Source organism: Diabrotica virgifera, chromosome 1 (assembly GCF_917563875.1).
Source record: "Diabrotica virgifera virgifera chromosome 1, PGI_DIABVI_V3a".
In the NCBI taxonomy this organism is placed as follows: Eukaryota; Metazoa; Arthropoda; class Insecta; order Coleoptera; family Chrysomelidae; genus Diabrotica; species Diabrotica virgifera.
The window spans coordinates 263,526,732-263,544,317 of NC_065443.1; the positions used below are offsets into that span (position 1 = coordinate 263,526,732).

At 31.5% G+C, this 17,586-nt stretch overlaps 1 protein-coding gene across 1 annotated transcript in view; it reads right to left on the reverse strand.

Annotated features, from left to right (window-relative positions):
• The window catches only part of LOC114337219 (uncharacterized), a 76,775-nt gene that overhangs the window by 16,686 nt on the left and 42,503 nt on the right, over positions 1-17,586 (reverse strand). The window contains exon 3 of the mRNA XM_050649804.1: positions 16,192-16,407. Coding sequence (XP_050505761.1) covers positions 16,192-16,407 — 216 coding nt within the window. The remainder of the gene's footprint in view (positions 1-16,191; positions 16,408-17,586) is intronic.

Sequence of the window (17,586 nt, forward strand, 5' to 3'; positions counted from 1 at the left end):
GAACTAATAGAACCAAAACACATAGAAAAGGATACATGGATTGACTATCTAAAAAAGCTTTATGCAGAGGAAGAACAAATAACGCTAGAACCGGAAACACCAGAAATTACCACAGATGAAGATGTTAATATAAGTGCACAGGAAGTACGAAAAACACTCGAAAAGCTGAAGAACAGAAAAGCTGCAGGTAAGGATGGAATACCAAACGAACTACTGAAATATTGTGGAGCAGCAATGACAGAACAATTAACAACATTAATTAACAAAATCATAAAACACGGTAAAATACCGGAAGAATGGAGAACGAGCGAACTAATCCGACTATTCAAAAAAGGAGATAAAAAGCAGCCAGAGAACTACAGAGGTATCAACTTGTTAAATACTACCCTAAAACTTACAACTAAAATCTTACAAGACGTAATGAATCAGAGGATAAGTTTAGCAGATGAACAACAGGGTTTTCGTACTGGAAGATCGTGTACAGATGCAATATTCGTCATAAAGCAAATTACTGAGAAATCACTAGAGTATAATAGACCAGCATTTCTATGTCTGATTGACTTAAAGAAAGCATTTGACAGAGTAAGACTCAGGGATGTAATCCACCTTCTGTATAATAGAGAAATCCCTCTAGATATCATAAAAACTATTCAGAACATCTACCAAAATAACAAGATGGAAGTCAGAATAGATGGACAACTTACAGAACCTGTAGATATAGGCAGCGGAATAAGACAGGGAGACTCATTGAGTCCTCTGCTTTTCAATTTAATCATGGATGAAATCATCAATAACGTCAACAAAGGAAAAGAATATAGAATGGGAAACAAAGAAGTAAAAATACTCTGCTACGCAGACGACGCAATAGCCCAAGATGAAGATAGTCTGCAAAGATTAGTCCACAGATTTAACATAAGAGCAAAAGAATTCAATATGACAATTTCATCTCAAAAAACTAAAACTTTAGTAATCAGTAAAGAACCAATCAGATGCAAAATAGATATTGATGGTATCAGTATTGAACAAGTAATGGAAGTAAAATACCTTGGAATTACATTGTCAAGTTACGGAGACCTAGACAAAGAAGTGAGAAATCAAGTACAAAAAGCAAATAGATTGGCAGGATGCCTTAATAACACTATATGGCGAAACCGACATATTAACACTGAGATGAAGTCAAGAATTTATAAAGCCAGTGTAAGACCAATAATGACATATGCATCAGAAACAAGACCCGATACAGCCACAACACAAAGACTACTGGAAACGGCAGAGATGAGAGTACTGAGAAGAATTACAGGAAATACACTGAGAGATCGAAAGAGGAACGAAGATATTAGAAGACAATGTAACGTACAGTGTATAAACGAATGGACACTAAATAGAAAAAAAGAATGGAACAACCATATAACCAGAATGGGGGAGACACGTGTGGTCAAAATAGCACGAGATAAATCACCAATCGGCAGAAGAAGTATCGGCCGACCGCGCAAAAGATGGAGCGACAACCTTCCATAGAGGTATCAATCCGCCAATGAACAAGCAGAATTGCTTATAAAGAGGAAGAAGAAGAAGAAGTACTTATAGGATGCAGTATTATTCCATCAACAACAATATTACGATTTAGCACCAGATTAGTCATTATTTGCGTCTTGTTGATGTTAGTCTTTAGTGCGACCTCTAAGGAAACGTGATATAACTTGTCCAATATTATTATTGCATCATCCATACGATCGGCTATAAGGACCATGTCATTTGCGAATCTCAAATAACTGAGCTTCTCTCCATTTATGTTGATACCATATTCGTTCAGATCTGCCTTCTTAAAACTGTGTTCTAAAAGTGTTGTGAACAGCTTTGGTGAGATGGTGTCTCTTTGCCGTAGGTACTTCTCGCTGTATACAGAATTTTATTTGTTTGTTGATCAGATAGTTTTACGCTAACCGTTGCCTTGTGGTAGATATATTTTATCATGTTAAAATTTATTTATTTATTTAATTTATAAAAAATAACAATAAAAAAAATAATAAAAAAACAAATTAACAATATAAAAAAATGCAACAAAAAATACAAAAAAAATAAAAATTTACAAAAAAAAATGAACAACCAAAACAGAGTATTATTTAGATAATAATTGTAGATAATAATGTTAGTTTGTTATGTATTTAGAGTTAGAAATACAGAAAAAATTCCTCTGATTGAAAAATCAAATTTGTTTGTTTTTAAAATAACAAAATGTCTGGCTAATTGGCTCGGCCAAGGCCATCAAATTCACTCAAAAAAAAAAAACATTTTATTATTGTCATATACGCCGACTAAGAGACTGATTGCAATCCAAAAATGATCTGTTCAGTGGTACCTATTTTTTCGTTCTATTAGTTTCTTGTCTTAATAAAATATTCGCATTACTTTTTGCATGCGATTCTGTTGTTAAGTTTTTCGTTAAGAGTAAACAGTAGCGATCAACAGGTAGCAATAAAAATATAACTTCGGGAGATAGTATCATAAACTTTGGCAACAGTGGTAATCTTTGACATTATCCAAGATTAGTATTATTGACAATTTAACTCATAGGCGTGCTAAATGGAAGTAACCGAAACAATTTTTTTATTAGTAAATAAATATTTCTAAAAATAAACCAAAATGGGTGAAAATTTTATGTTAACATGGTATTTGCACGAAATAATAATAATAAATAATAATTTCGTTGTGAAGCGAAACGAGAGCCGTCTTATTTTATTTAGTTCATAGAGCGCCAAAGGCACTCTAGAACGGCCCTTCAACCATTCTTAGGGTCCCATCAGAGGTGCATATTTCATTCTTTTTGAATTACTAAAATTCGGGCTACCGTTATCGATTCACAACGAAATGATGGCATGAATGCCGTGGCGGTATCTGCTAAAGACGAACGAAAGTTTTACTTCTAATATTAACAATATCACAAATAAAATAAAACTTATTAGAACTAGTCTTTTGGTTAAACCAATCGTGGCTTGCGGCTTCTAAAATTTGCAAGCCAACGAATTGCCGGAGCTAAGAAGGCCGAGGGAATTCTACCAGGTTACGTCGTACTTCATGGAATGATTATTTATTATTTTGATTACGAATTTCATTTTCATGGGAAACAACTTTTCACACTTTTTTTATTTATGACAACAGTAGATTACTTCTTATAGGTAGGTACTTACATTATTAAAATTTGTGGTGGCTCCAATTTCGGTGTTCTCATAATTTTGCCACGGCTTTTAATGGACTTTTTCTTGGAATGATTCGCTTTATTTTTCGTTTGATTAACTTTTCTCATTTCGTTAAACTATTGATAATATGTTAAAAATAAAAAATTCTCCTAAAACTCTATACTCGCATTAGAATTCGAAATATTTTTACGTAAAATATACTTACCTACCTACATTGAACTAAAACACAATTAACAACAGTCTATTATTTCAAAGAGGCCAACAACTTATACAACAACAAAAATATAATAAATTAACTATCAATAAATACTATTTTCTTATGAAACAACTATACGCTGTGAGCTCGTATGTAGAGGGGATATTTACAAATTCGCGAGCGCCAGTAGTGGCAAGTCTGTAAACGTTTACCGGAAATTGACATAAATGTCAAAGTGATTAATTTAAAATAAAAAGTAAAAACATTAATTATAAAAAATATCAGTTGGTCAAAGCTGTGGTATATATTTTTACCTAAAATATACTTACGTTTTAAATACTGAATTTACGTTTTTTTAATGTTCGGTAATATCGTTGATTGAAATAAATGGTAATCTTAGCGCCATCTATACGATAATTGTGAAAGTATCCGAAGTAAGAAATTCATATTTTATCAATAGAACGTCAAAATGATTAGCAAAATCTTAAAAAAATCGAGTACAATTTGATTAATTGTTTGCGTTGTAAATATTAAGCGATAACAATTAAATAATAAATTTAAAAATTACCGGTGAAAGTTGAATTAGTAATCCGCCAGGAGCGCCACCAGCGAAGCTCAGAGCCTATTGGCTCTGAGCTTCGCTGGTGTCGCTCCTAGCGGTTACTAATTCAACTTTTACCGGTAATTTTTAAATTTATTATTTAATTGTTATCGCTTAATATTTACAACGCAAAAAAGTAATTAAATTGTAATCGATTTTTAAAGATTTTTCTAATCATTTTGACGTTCTATTGATAAAATATCAATTTCTTACTTTGGATACTTTGACAATAATCGTGTAGATGGCGCTAAGATTATAATAGATTATTTATAATTAGATATTACGGAACATTAAAAAAACTTAAATTCAGTATTTAAAACGTAAGTATATTTAAGATAAAAATATATACCACAGCTTTGACCAACTCATATTGTTTATAATTAATGTTTTTAATTTTAATTTTAAATTAATCACTTTGACATTTATGTCAAATTTCCAGTAAACGTTCACAAACTTGTCACTACTGGCGTTCGCGAATTTGTAAATATCCCCTCTACGTACGAGCTCACAGCGTATAACGAATTCTTAAATTAACACACTACTGCACTGAACAGATATCAATAAAGATGACAGACCAAATTAGAGAAAATCTGACGCAGGTCTGTCAAAATGACAGTGATAATTTCTGTATGTTGCCTAATTAGTTATTTAGTTATAATATGTTCGATTTCTTGTTAGAAATAAAAAATTTTAGTAGTTCCAAGATTACACAAAATCTAGGCATGGGATAAAAGAGTTTATTTGAAGAAAGTTTATTATTTTTTTCTTCTTAATGGCGGTACAGGCTCCTTTTTTCAATATTTTATTTAGTTATAGAGTAATTTCCACATACTAAAATATTTCTAAAATTGGGCTCTGTACCGCCATTCTTTATTATATTACGAATATGTGTGCCAAATATCTCGACAAAATATTCAAAATTAGAGCCGCAATCTTGGAACGCGTTTGATGCCACCTGTTGCTCGCTACTGTAGCCTCTTAATCATGTACCTCAATTGTTGTTCTTGAAAACAGTATGCTAGATTTCAGTAAAAGTGGTGATCACTACCTGTGTTCTCCTACTCAATATAAATCACTCAAACGTCAATTCATTGGTTAAAATACCTAGTTTTTTGTTTATAGCGAATATAACAAAGTAAAATTAGCGTATTTGTTGGTTTCTTTACGGAATAAATTTTAATTAGAAAGAGAAATTAACTATCTTAATATGTCCATTCGAACAATAGAAAAGGAGCAAAGTGATTGTCATGCCGATCGCTTTAATCATTTCTAGTTCAATGTCACTTTCGCCTGAATTCAAAGAAATAAATGAACGATTCGATTTTACGTGCTAGATTAAACTTCTATTTCAAGAATATTTTATATTGAACAATAAGATGTACATTAAGGGCAAACAGTAGCGATCAACAGGTAGCAACAAACGCGTTCCAATACTGCGGCTCTAATTTTGAATATTTTTTCGAGATATTTGGCACACACATTCGTAATATAATAAAGAATGGCGGTACACTAGTCCTGTCGCCAGGGGGGGTACAACGGCCTCGTTAATTCAGATGGACTTACCCAAGTTTTTTTTATGTATTTTGACCCGTAGAAAACGAATTTTTTGGGTAACAGTTGATCCGGATGTCGATAAGATTGTTATAGACCAAGAACTTGAGGAATCAAATAACAGCGATTTTTGGCAAAACAAAACAATATTTTGTATTTTTTGGGTCATTTTAAGCAAAAAATATTTCTACAAGTTTTTTAGTAGGATGCAGAGTTTTCGAGATAAACGCGGTTGAACTTTCAAAAAATCGAAAAACTGCAATTTTTAAACCCGAATAACTTTTGATTAAAAAATAAAATAGCAATTCTGCTAAGCGCCTTTGAAAGTTCAAGTCAAATTATGTCGGTTTTGATTATTTGCATTGCTAAAAATTTATTGTGTTATTGTTAAACAAAGCTACAAACAACTAGTGCGTGAGTGATGTTTCTATGATTTCTCATTTAAAATCGAACGAGTAGGTAGAATAGGTACTAGTGCAATCAAGACTATTTCTACGTTACATGCGTTAAAACGCATGTAAAAGCACGGGAAACCCTACGTGTTTATAGCTTTGTTAAACAATAAAAAAATAAATTTTTACCAATGCAAATAATCAAAACCGATATAATTTGACTTAAACTTTCAAATGCGGTAAGCAGACTTGCTATTTTATTTTTTAATCAAAAGTTATTCGGGTTCAAAAATTGCAGTTTTTCGATTTTTTTAAAGTTCAACCGCGTTTATCTCGAACACTGTGCATCCTACGAAAAAACTTGTAGAAATATTTTTTACTTAAAATGGCCCAAAAAATACAAAATATTGTTTTGTTTTGCCAAAAATCGCTGTTATTTGATTCCTCAAGTTCTTGGTCTATAACAATCTTATCGACATCCGGATCAACTGTTACCCAAAAAATTCGTGTTCTACGGGTCAAAATACATAAAAAAACCTTGAGTAAGTCCATCTGAATTAACGAGGCCGTTGTACCCCCCCTGGCGACAGGACTACACAGCCCAATTTCAGAAATATGTTAGTATGTGGAAATTACTCCATAACTAAATAAAATATTGAAAAAAGGAGCCTGTACCGCCATTAAGAAAGACAAAAAAACACTTTCTTCAAATAAACTTTTTTATCCCGTGCCTAGATTTTGTGTCACATTGGAACTACTAAAAATCGATTTTTTTATATCAAGAAATCGAACGTCACTGACTTGGCAACATTTCGCGCCTATGTGTATAAAAATTATTGTTTTTGATAGTATAAATGTCACTGTCAGTGTCGAATTACCTATGCACTGTTGCCTCACTTTTGAAAGTTCGCAGAACTTTCGAAATCTTGGACCGCGTTTGTTGCTACCTGTTGATCGCTACTGTGTGCTCTTATAAATGCAGCTACAGTTTATCTCAATAGTACGTTTTTTATAAGGTCCCAAAAGTACGTCCCAATAACGGTAAAATATTGCAAAACCTCTAAATTTTAAAGAACCGCTTGGATTGACATGAAATTTGGCATACATATAGCTAACAAGTCAAAGAAAAAAGTGATATTGTGCCGATGTGTGCTTTTGCCCTGGGGGTGAGTTTCACAGTTTCACCCCTTCTCTGGGGTGAAAAAAAATACGTCCAAAATAAGTCCGGAATTCGATAAACTGACTAATTCTAACCAACTTTTGATCTATAGAATTTTTTCACTACTGTTCGAGTTATTTGCGAGTGAATATGTTCATTTTTCAACAAAAATCACGTTTTTAGACGATTTTGTTTAACTCAAAAGTAAGTATTTTGTTGAAAACATATTCTTAGTAAAAATATAGCCTGTAAAAAAATGAAAAAAATGTTGTATGTATTAGATATCTAGACCTAGTAAAAGCAGAGTTATAGCTAATGAAAAATAGGTTCATATACGTCAAACTCCAAATCGAATATTTTAACGTGAAATAACCAAAATATAAAGCATTTTTGAAGAAAACCCATTTTAACTTTTTTAAATTGTTTAAAAAAATCTTTATTTTTGTTGTATAAAAAAACTTTCTAGTATCAAAAGTAAACAAGTTACGCTCAAAATAAAGTTGTTCTCTTTTTTTTTATTTTACAAGTTGCTTTACTGGTGTATGTATTGTTTATAATATGATCTGTAAGTTTCATCGGTTCAAAGTTCTTATTTTTAAAACAGTTCTAGTTGAAAGGGCTTGAAGAGTCACTAATCACGAGTATATGTATGCAAATTTAGAAACACCAAATCTTTGTCTTACAGAAAAACAAAAAATCCATATATTCAGAAAATCAATGCCGACTTTTTTATTGTTTGAGATTTTTGGTACCTCTAATAATTTTTAAATTATTTTGAATAAAAGCATTTTTTTCAAAATTAAAATTGTAAAAATTTTACTTTAAAACCAATTTTTTTTTTCAAAAATAACCACGCTGAATCGATAAAACTTACAGATCATATAAACACAACATAAATAAGGCAAGTTGTGAAGAAGTAACGAATAATTTCATTTAAGTTGCTAATTAGGGGGTGGTTTTCCCATTTTTTTGCCAAAGCAAAAGGGACCAATTGTATTTTGAGCGTAACTTGCTTACATTTAATGCTAGAAACTTTTTTTATAAAAACAGAAATAAAGTTTTTAAATTTTTTTAAAAAAGTTGTAATAAGTTTTCTCCAAAAAGTGCTTGTTTTTTGGTTATTTCACGTTGACATATTCTATTAGTAATTTTCCGAATGTGAACCTATTTTTCTTAAGATATAACTCTGCTTCTGTTAAGTCTAGAGACTTCATGCATACACCATTTTTTTACTTTTTTACAGGCTCTATTTTTGCTGTTTTATTTTTTTGATATAGTACTTTATGAATTATTTGCGAAAAATTGTCTAAAAACGTGTTTTTTTGTTGAAAAACACGTTTCACATTCATACTCACTCACAAATAACTCGAATAGTATTTACTTAACGAAAAAACTATAAAATAAAAGTTGCTTATAAGTAGTCAGTTTATCGAATTCCGGACTTATTTTGAACGTTTGTTTTTCCCCCCCGAGAAGGGGTGAATGCACATATCGTCATAATATCACTTTTTTTCAAAAAAATATTTACTTTTTGAGTTATTTGCGAAAATCGTCTAATATCGTGATTTTTGTTAAAAAATTAACATATTCATATTCGAAAAGTATTAACGTAGTGAAAAAACTCTATAGATCAAAACTTGGTTAGAATTAGTCAGTTTATCGAATTCCGGACTTATTTTGGACGTATATTTTTTCACCCCCGAGAAGGGGCGAAACTCACCCCCAGTATCACTTTTTTTCTTTGACTTGTTAGCTATGCGTATGCCAAATTTCATGTCAACCCAAACGGTTCTTTAAAATTTACAGCAAAAACCGTCAAAGAATGTACCTACTACAAACCCTTTTCTCACCCGTGTTGAGCTGCCCCCAACCCCCACTTGCAAAAATTAAAAAACAAATAGCCCTGATTTACGAGCTATTTATGAGCTCTCATATTCCGCAAATTAAAAATTTTGAGCTTGTTCCACTGAGCAGGAATTTAATATGTTAGTGGGGGGGGGGGGGCTTAAGGCTCCCCCACTACTTAAAAATAGGAATATTGAATCGATTTTTGCTGCAGAATTACGAGCTATTTATGAACTCTTGAATTGATATAGTTTCGATTTTTGAGCTCAGCCCCTTCACCCCCAAACAACCCTTTAATTGATTTAACTTATGAGAAAAATGCTGAGAAAACTTATATATAGCTTATATATTCTAAGAATAAACTATTAAATCACGTGCATTTCGATTATTGAGCTACAACCCCTTCGCAAGAAAACTACCCCATCTTCCCGGCTTAAGAGAGAGTTGTACTTAAAATACATTAAATTAATTATTTGGCGACTACATATCATTTAATAATTTATGAGCTTCCAAATTACGCACATTTAGATCAGTACATTGCGATTTATTTTGTATAGTGCAGTCACTGAAGGTAAAAATCAACGATTACCTTCAATTTCGGTGAACTTTCATCGATTTTCACGAAAATTGGTCAGTGGTTAGAGGATACCTCAAGAAACAAAGGTGACATGGTGCCACCTTTGCGCCTTTACCCTGGGGGTGGATGCCACCCTTTCCCGGGGCGAAAATTATTTTATAAAAAATAACTGCACAAATCAATAAAAGGACAAATTATAAGCAACATTTGTTATATAAAGTTATTAAAATAAGTGTATACTTTTTAAGTTATTAAAGATCAAAGATTTTAATTATTCGTGAAAAAAATACATGTTTTGAAGCGGTTTTTCGTAAATCACTAAAAAACTGTAAGTTTTACAAAAAAGTTAATAGTAGTTTAATTCGTATAGCTTATATTCTAAGAATAAACTCTTAAATCACGCGCATTTCTACTATTGAGCTACAACCCCTTCGCAAGAAAACCATCCCATATTCCCGGCTTAAGAGAGAGTTTTGTCCTTAAAAAAATTTAAACTAATTATTTGGCGACTACATATCGTTTAATAATTTATGAACTCGAAAAATATACGCATCTCAATTATTGAATTGCAATTTTCTTTCTATAGTGCAGTCACTGAAGGTAAAAGTTAACTATGACCTTCGATTTCGGTAAATCTCCATTCATTTTCGCGAAAATTGGTGAACGGATAGAGGATACCTCAAGAAACAAAATTAACAATAACAACTTATGGTTTTAGCCTGGGGTATATGTCAGCCCTTCTCGGGGGTTAAAATTAATTTATTAAAAATAACCCCACAAATCGAGAGAGGGACAAATTCTAAGCAAAATTTGTTATATAATGTTATTAAAATAAATCAATACTTTTTGAGTTATTAAAGATTAAATATTTTAATTTTTGTGAAAGGAAATGCATGCTTTAAAGCGATTTTTCATAAATAACTCAAAAACTGTAAGTTTTTACAAAAAAGTTTTCATCACTAAAATTGAAGCTAATAAAAAATATAATAAATTGTTTACTTAAAAATAATGTTAATTTAAAGTAAGTTATAGGTAACTAAATGTATATTTTTTCTGCGACTATTAGACCAGGGCGCATCTGTAAAAATATTAGTACATTTGGACGTTGAGAGGTGACTCAAATTTTTTTGCAGAAATTGTTTGAAAATAAATCAAATAATAATATTTGAGTTATCCTCCCTCTCAAAAAGGTCCGGAACATTGTTTAAATAATCAAAATGTCAAAAAATTAAGGAAAAATTCGATTTTTTTCTTGGTTTTTTGATTATAACTTTAAAAGTATTCATTTTCGAGAAAAGTTGTACTGACAGAAAAGTTGCGTAATTAAATTTCCTACAATATAGAATTGGTCAAAAATTTAGAAAATAGTCACCCTTGTTGCAAAATAGCAATAATTGTGAAAAAAAAACATACAAAAACAAGTATTCGCATTTTACGCTTTTCAACCATTTATGCTACACTTAGGACCTTCATATTTCACCCTGAAAAACTTTATGATACAGTAAAACAATACTGTAAAGTTCATTAAGATCGGTTTAATACATTCTGCAAAATAAATTTTGCAATCCAGCTTTCGTAAAAAAATTCATTTTTTCAAAATGTTACAGGACTGAAAATAAAGTAGATAGCAAGTTGAAAATTTTTTTGCATATAGAAATATACTGTACCTTTCATCTGAAATTTTACAAAATTTAAATCGATTAACACCACGGCGTCAGGATTTTTTTAAATAAACATTAATTATTGGTGCTACGCGCAGGCCAGCGGATAGTTTGCTCTGATTGGGCATTCCAATGACCTTTGATAATGATTGATACATTTTTATTTTTATTACATTTCGATATAAATAAATAAATTTGTTTATTGCAAAATAAAAACACATACTGTATCCTTTGAAATAACACTTTTATTAGCAAAAACTTTTTTTGTTTATATATTTTAACTTAAATAATAAAAGTTTATTATTTTTAAACATATGCAATTGTTTAAACAATATTTCACAAACAATAATAAAATTAGTTTGATTTTTGTGGAATTAAAATATTAAAATACAACAAAATATAGAGTAATAAAATAATATATTAGATAAAGATTGGAAGACATTTTGGTGGAAATCAACTTGTGTGAATCGAACACCGCTGTCCTGCGCGTAGCACCAAAAATTATTGTTTATTTCAAAAAATTTTTGACGCCGTGGTAATTAATCGATTTTAATTTTGCAAATTGCAAATGAAAGGTACAGTACACTTCTATAAGCAAAAAAAAAAAATTCAACTTGCTATCTACTTTATTTTCAGTCCTGTAACATTTTGAAAAAATGAATTTTTTTTGCGAAAGCTGGATTGCAAAATTTATTTTGCAAAATCTATTGAGCTGATCTTAATGAAATTTACAGTATTGTTTTACTGTATCATAAAGTTTTTCTGGGTGAAATATAAAAGTCCTAAGTGTAGCATAAATGGTTGAAAAACGTAAAATGTGAATACTTGTTTTTGTCTGGTTTTTTCGCAATTTTTGCTATTTTGCAACTAGGGTGACTATTTTTTAAATTTTTAACCAATCCTATATTGTAGGAAATTTAATCATGCAACTTTTATGTCAGTACAACTTTTCTTGGAAATGAACACTTTTAAAGTTATAATCAAAAAACGAAGAAGAAAATCGAATTCTTCCTTCAAGTTTTGACATTTTGATTATTTAAACAATGTTCCGGACCTTTTTGAGAGGGAGGATAACTCAAATATTCTTATTTGATTTATTTTCAAGCAATTTCTGCAAAAAAATTTGAATCACCTCTCAACGTCCATCTCAAAACAGATGCGCCCTGGACTATATTCAAATCTAAGGATTCAAGCTTAAATAACGGGAAAGACATGCATTTTATGTAACACTTACTAAATACTTGTCAAAGTCCTTAGAAATACCTAACTATCAAATGAGCTCCAGAAAAAGTTGATAGCATCAAAATTTATACTCCAAAATTTTTTCCAAAAAAATGATTTTTTTTTAATAACTCAGTTAATATTTATGATATCAGGCACATCCAACTATTTGAAAGGTAATTTCAAGAGCTATGAAACTGTATTATATTTAATCTTTCAAATACTTTATTTTTTTAGGATAATAGTAAAGGGCTCCTGTTACATTGTTCTCGTAGTAAAATTTAGGCTTAGACGTTTCTATCTTCGTTATTTTGATTCATACAGAAATTAAAAGACAAGTAAAATCTTTGCTAATAAAAAACTCAAATTTCGTTATCTATCATTTTTTACGTGTATCGAGTATTGTTGGAGTTATTATCAAAAGCAAATATGTAATTTACGAAAATTTGAAAAATTTTGATTTTTTTAAATCATATTTAAAATAATAACTCCAGCAATACTTTACTTTACTTTAAGTACCCTCTTAAGCCGGGAATATGGGATGGTTTTCTTGTGAAGGGTTATTCTTAGAATATAAGCTATACTAATTAAACTACTATTAACTTTTTTGTAAAAACTTACAGTTTTTCATTGATTTACGAAAAACCGCTTCAAAACATGCATTTTTTTCACTAATAATTAAAATCTTTGATCTTTAATAACTTACAAAGTATTGACTTATTTTAACAACTTTATATAACAAATGTTGCTTATAATTTGTCCTTTTATTGATTTGTGCAGTTATTTTTATAAAATAATTTTCGCCCCGGGAAGGGGTGGCATCCACCCCCAGGGTAAAGGCGCAAAGGTGGCACCATGTCACCTTTGTTTCTTGAGGTATCCTCTAACCACTGACCAATTTACGTGAAAATCGATGAAGGTTCACCGAAATTGAAGGTAATCGTTGATTTTTACCTTCAGTGACTGCACTATACAAAATAAATTGCAATGTACTGATCTAATGAGCGTACTTTGGGAGCTCGTAAATTATTAAATGATATGAAGTCGCCAAATAATTAATTTAATGCATTTTAAGTATAACTCTCTTAAGCCGGGAAGTTTTCTTGCGAAGGGGTGGTAGCTCAATAATCGAAATGCACGTGATTTATTAGTTTATTCTTAGAATATATAAGCTATAGGAATTATATCCGCAATACGATATATTTTAAGTTTTCTCAGCATTTTTCTCATAAGTTAAATCAATTAAAGGGTTGTTTGGGGGTGAAGGGGATGAGCTCAAAAATCGAAACTATATCAATTCAAGAGTTCATAAATAGCTCGTAATTCTGCAGCACAAAACGATTCAATATTCCTATTTTTAAGTAGGGCGCCCCCAATTAAAATATTAAATTCCTGCTCAGGGGAACGAGCTGAAAATTTTTAATTTGCGGAATATGAGAGCTCATAAATAACTCATAAATCAGGGCTATTTGTTTTTTAATTTTTGCAAGTGGGGGGGGGGGCAGCTCAACACGGGTCCTTTTCTCAGTGCTTCATTAATTTTGACGTCATATAAGATTTTAAGAATATTGCTAATCACTGCATGACATTTTAGTTAAATCTGACAGTTATCAGAATATTTATATTTATGTTTATATAATTATCAATATTTAGGTATATAAATATTTGTCAGAATATTAATACGTACTTAAAATATTTCAAGGAAAAAAATAAATATATAAAAATATAGAATACAATTTCACTATACAATGTCCGAATATACCAATGACATAAAATATTTATATTTACGTCGTTAACAAATTTCTAACCTAGAACTACAAGTTGTCATTCTATCCGTTAACATTGTGAAGTTACTGTCACGATAGATTACATTTGTTTCAAATTATCTTTATTCGCATCACGGATTGGTTATTTATTTAGAGTATTGTAATTGTCAACCAATTATGTATACATCTATAAGTATTAGTCGCTTTAATATCGAAATACCGTTTAACGAATACATAATTTTTTAAGTTTTATGTATAATAATCAAGGACGTACGTTTTATGCTGTCACTTCGACAGAATAAAAGCGTTAAGCCTCGGTTTCCTCGAAAGCGGTGCCGACAAACTGCGACGGTAACACTGCGATGAATGACGTTATAAAAACTGTACCACGCAAAATAATAGCGATGGTTTCCAAGGATGCGTTGGAAGCCACCGCTTGCTGAGTTTGCACATTCCATTGCCGCAGTGAAGAACTTTGAATTTTTCACCGTAATCTGACGTAATTCATCGCAGTGTTAAGGTCGCAGTTTGTTGGTGCCGCTTTCGAGGAAACCCAGGCTTTAGGGCGAATTCGACAAACTATGACGCACTGCAAAAAGGGTTTGGGATCAACTGTATGACATATTTTAATGTAAAGAAAACAAGGAGCAAGCAATGATTACGAAAATAGAATCAACAAGTGAAAATTGCAGTAATTAAAAATAAACGGGCTTATCTTCAACTTCTTCATTGCTTCTTCCATACTGGTTGGGTCAGATACTTCCTCGCCTTCATACATATCTTCCTTATGGTTTCCGCCATATTCCCAAATATTTAGTTCAACGTATGTTTTTGTTTAAAGTTTTTATAGTCGTATTTTAGCGCTTGAACTTGTTTTATTATAGGTCTGGATCCCGCGTATGAAAAAAAAGTTGATTAATAGCAAGCTGAAAATTTGTTTATAGCTTAAGGGTGTCTAGTAGGATAAACTTTGATATATGGGAACACCGGAACAGGGGCAGTTTTAATTGTGGAATAGGTTAAAAATTTGGAACGGTCAGACCACGAAAACGGCACATTTATTTTGTCCGGCAGAATAGACTTAAACTCTCCGAACACAGATTAAACTCTCATGCAAAAATCAGACTGCTATTTATCACCTGTCATAATTCCTGTCATTTGACATATTCTACATGTTCCACTCATTAAAACGCCCATTTGGTGATAAATAGCAGTCTGATTTTTGCATGAGAGTTTAATCTCTGTTCGGAAAGTTTAAGTCTGTTCTGTCGGACAAAATACATGTGCCGTTTTCGTGGTCTGACCGTTCCAAATTTTTAACCTGTTCCACAATTAAAACTGCCCCTGTTCCAGTGTTCCCATATATCAAAGTTTATCCGACTAGACACCCTTAAGCTATTAACAAATTTTCAGCTTGCTATTAATCAACTTTTTTTTCATACGCGGGATCCAGACCTATTACGTCTTACTGCTTTAATTTTGTTAAAAAATATTGCAATACTTTCCCTGTAACTCGAGTTTAATTCTCTTCCGATATGTTTTCAACTTTGCTTCTTTGCCTTCCCCATTATTTTTTTAACCTTGCCTCTGAGTTTGTGGTATTTTCTTTTGTTTTCGTTTTTTTGTATTTATAAATTCTGTCCATTCTTCTTTCTTCTTTTGAACTTCTGTTTTCATATCCATCTGTCATCACCATCTTTTTCCTTATGTCCTCTAGTTCCTCTAGTCCTCTAGTTTTAAATGTATAATTATGTATATGTCTGAATTGCTATTATAAATAAGGAGGATAAAATTAACAGTTATTTATGTACCAAGTCAATAAAGTGACTCTTTATCGAACGAGTCTGATATTATGAGCGGCGAGAGCGAAGCGAGTAACAGATGTGTTCGATAAATAGTCTTTACTGACGTGGTGCATACAAAATTTTATCGCTTAAAAGACATTAATAAATAGTCATATTTTGTTTAATATTTTTATCTGACAAATAATTAATTTTATAAATTCAGCCAGAACACTGTACTTACCTGTACAGGACCTCCAAATATTTTTGCTAAATCCATTTGCAATACCTTTTGAAGAAATGTGTCATTTTGTAAATTTATTATTAAGCCGTATTCCGTTTGGACTGTACTAGTCACATTCAATTTCGGAATAACTGTTTTTAATTTGTCAATGCAAAGGTTTGGCGTCTCATTTTCGCACGATGTTATATATAACGTGACAGAACCATCATTTATGATCTATAAAAACAATATGAAATTTATTGATTTTGAAGAAGCACGTATAAAAATTGCCGAAGAAATAGATTACTAAATTGCATACTACTTAATCTTATCTGTCTCCCTTATGAGACCTCATCATCATCATTGGCTCTACAATTGCTGTTCTAGAATCAGCTTCCATTCTTTTCTATTATTCGCCTTGGTTTTCAAATTTCGTATTCTTAACACTCGTAAAGCCACATTTGTGTTATGACGGGACATGTACGATATGGGCCGTGGACAGCGCACCTCCACGTTGTCGCCCCGTCACGTTGTATTATAAACTAGCTAATTTATTTCATATTGTCGTGCCGTCCACGTCCCGTCCTAAGATAAATCAGCTTTAAGTCGTCTTCCACCTGGTCCTTAAATCGTGCTCTGGATCTGCCTCTTTTCCTCACTCCATCCGGTATTTGTGACCTTCATATACTTAGTTTTATTAGTATTAACGTGCAGTTTCATTTTTTGCTAATGTTTCCAATGCCGTGAACGATTGGACCAGGCTCGCCATTTGTACACTCCAATTAATAATGGTTCCTCTTATTGTTATTCCAGATTCTCTAATAGCTTTCTTTTGGGCTAGGGCAATGTTGAATAGAAGGTACGATAGGCTATCTCCCTCTCGAAGTCCTGTTTGTCTCTGTAAAATTCTTGAAACTCCGTTTTGCACTCTTATCTTACACTCGACTGCTGAGAGGGTTGTTTTCACCCATAAATAAGATTATCTCCAATAATAAATGGTGTCAATAGAATTACGATATATATCCTATGGCAGATATCAATACATATAAAAGGTATTGTAGATAAATAAGGAATTCATTGTCAAGAATGAACCGAAAGGAACAGAAAAACTTATAAAACTTATAAAACGGATAACGGATATATAAAAGGAACGGTTAATAACTTATAAAACTTAATAAAGCACTGGCCACACATTCTCCGTTCTCTCTTATTATATCTGAAAGCTGGGTAATGAGGCAAAGGGAAAACTCTAAAATCTAAGCGACGACATGATATTTCTGAAGAGTTAAAGGAATTAGAAGATTTGATAGAGAGAAAAATGACAGTTTGAGTCAACAATTTAGTATCTACTCAATTAATAAGAAAAGTAAAGAACAAAATGAAAAAAAGCATATAATTAGAATGGATGCAAATAGA